This window comes from Entelurus aequoreus, linkage group LG18 (genome assembly GCF_033978785.1).
Source record: "Entelurus aequoreus isolate RoL-2023_Sb linkage group LG18, RoL_Eaeq_v1.1, whole genome shotgun sequence".
NCBI lineage: Eukaryota > Metazoa > Chordata > Actinopteri > Syngnathiformes > Syngnathidae > Entelurus > Entelurus aequoreus.
Window position 1 is genome coordinate 7776870 of NC_084748.1, and position 2500 is coordinate 7779369.

A 2500-nucleotide genomic window follows, 5' to 3' on the forward strand; every position below is an offset into this window, starting at 1 on the left:
ATGTACCTAAAGGGACAAGCGGTAGAAAATGGATGGATGGATGTAGCTAATGAATCGGCCCGTGTGTGTGATTTATAATAACATTATAAATGAATATTTACAATATTTTTTATGTTATTGCTATGCTGAGGACCAGTGTCACAAGACACACACACACAGGAAGTGCAGTCTGGGCTGACAGGAAGCTGAGCCTCTGCACAATACTTGAACAGGAAGTGAAGAACAGGAAGTGGAGAAGCAGATTACAGAAGCTCTCACCACTTAAAGCTTCTTTATTTTCTTCTAGAACGTGTGTAATATTTCACGGCCACAACTGAGACAGTCAAATATTGTCTAAAAATTCCCTCTCAGGGATTCGCTGAACTACCTTTGACGTGTTCTGAACTGATATAGCCGAGGTCAAAGGTGGAAAACTTCCAGAATCTTATTCAGAATGAGTTACTCCAACATGAGGCGTGCAGGTGTGACGTCATTTCACGTATTGACCAGCAGAGGCCAGTGTTGCCTCACTTTTAAAAAATGCTGATTGCTGCTCTTTCATGTCACATTAAACACATTTTATTTGCAAGATATGCACATTTTAGGATGGAATGACACGTATGAGACTTTTATGACCTTTTGAGCAATTAGCAAGGATTAAAGGTCGCCTGGCGGAATACATGGTGGTCGTCCAGGGCCGGCCCGTGGCATAGGCCTTATAGGCAAATGCTAAGGGCGCCGTCCATCAGGGGGCGCCACGCCAGTGCCACAAATGTTGGAGAAAAAAAAAAAGAAAAAAAGTTGGTACTATTATTTCTAAATACAAAAAATAATCCCACGTTAATTAAAATGCAAAGTAAAGCCTATTTAATAGAAATATTATTTGTTACAACATTAAACCCCCCCGCACGGTGAGCCCCCTCCCTTCCCGTATCATGACTGTTTTTGGACGTCACCGCATCAAAAAATCAACACAAGATGTCAAAACGGCCAAAACTGTCAGGTGCTCAGGGAAGAAAAAATAGAAAAGAAGAGGAGGAGAAACGAGAAAAAGACAGAGGTAGCAGGTAGGTAACGTTAGCCTACATGAAATTATTTGTCTGTTACAGAATGTGATAGTAACCTGGCTTTTTAGCATTAAGCTAATGTTACATGATTCGGCAATTGCTAATCAATAAATAGCTAGTTCTGTTTTAACGTCGGGTTAATATTGTGGAGGGGGCTAAATTGTTATGGAAAATAATAATGTAACGTTAGGTAATTACAGTACTCCCACCTTGCATTCCTCAGGGACATTTGTATTAGATCTTTTAAGCAGGTGTTTTCTGTATACATTGTTATTGCATTCTGGTTAGCTAATGTTTGCCCTGCAGGTAATAGTCACTTTTCCACCCCTTTATATATTAGGTATAGTTGTAAGGCTAGTTGTTAAAGTGCACATCATTAATGTTAATTAAGCAATATCACATGAGAGGGAATGCTGTTTTTTAATTTGAGCTCTGCTGTGATTCGGTTAAAGATAATCATAACATAACATTCTCATATAATATGTTAACTTGCTTTCTTTAAGTAAAAAAAAAGGTCAAAGACAAAGCTATTCGGTTTCTTGTGAGTATATACACTTCACTGCCGATGTGGGGGGCGCCACCTAAAATCTTGCCTAGGGCGCCAGATTGGTTAGGGCCAGGCCTGTGGTCGTCTACAACCACTGGTTATCATGTGTTCTTCTTTTGTCCCACAGACGTTCATTTTCACAGACACAGAAGACGAGCACCTGAAGATTAAAGGTTTGTTCCGCAACTCAATCCAAAAGTGACTAGTCGGCTTTTTTTTTTTTACGACGGAACACAATCTCGGAGACACTTTAAAGTAGTCCGTGTGCAGCTTGTATAGCAGTACGGAGTGAAAACTAGTCAACACACACGCATTATTGTGTAAATATACCTATTATATTATTTGAATATACATTATCAGTGCAGAGAATTGCGTTTAGTGGTGGCAGCGCGCACACTCTCCCTGACCACCTGAGGGCACCACAGACTGTCAATGCTTTAAAAAAGGCTTAAAAACGATCTTTTTAAAAAAAAGCCTTTTTTTTTTTAGATATATGCTTGCTAGTTCTATTGTTTATTTTTATTATCTTTTTTTTTTTTGAATACACTGTAGCACTTTGAGGTTGTTTGCTCAATGTAAAGTGCTTTTTACAAATAAAATCTATTATTAGTAGTTTCATCAGTCTGACAGTTGCGTGACAAACAAGATGTGACGTGTGTGTGTGACAGATTTCCACATGGTGCTGACCGGCTGCCAGTCGGACCACAGCCAGCAGGCCCTGGCGTGCAAGATGGCGGCCGAGTACGACGCCTTCATGGCGTCCGACAAGAGGTGAAGACAGCGAGGAGAGAAGCTCAAAAGGTCACGGGTGTTCCAAAATAACGAAAAAAAGGAAATGTGACCATCAGGTGGTTCTGTCACGTGGACGACGACAACTATGTCAACGCCGAGGCTCTCCTCGCCGCGC

At 40.8% G+C, this 2500-nt stretch overlaps 1 protein-coding gene across 1 annotated transcript in view; it reads left to right on the forward strand.

The window, feature by feature from the left end:
* The window catches only part of mfng (MFNG O-fucosylpeptide 3-beta-N-acetylglucosaminyltransferase), an 11635-nt gene that overhangs the window by 1752 nt on the left and 7383 nt on the right, over window positions 1-2500 (forward strand). The window contains exons 2-4 of the mRNA XM_062026437.1: window positions 1721-1766; window positions 2262-2364; window positions 2442-2500. The exon at window positions 2442-2500 is cut by the window's right edge and continues 95 nt beyond it. Of these exons, the coding sequence (XP_061882421.1) occupies window positions 1721-1766; window positions 2262-2364; window positions 2442-2500 (208 nt within the window). The remainder of the gene's footprint in view (window positions 1-1720; window positions 1767-2261; window positions 2365-2441) is intronic.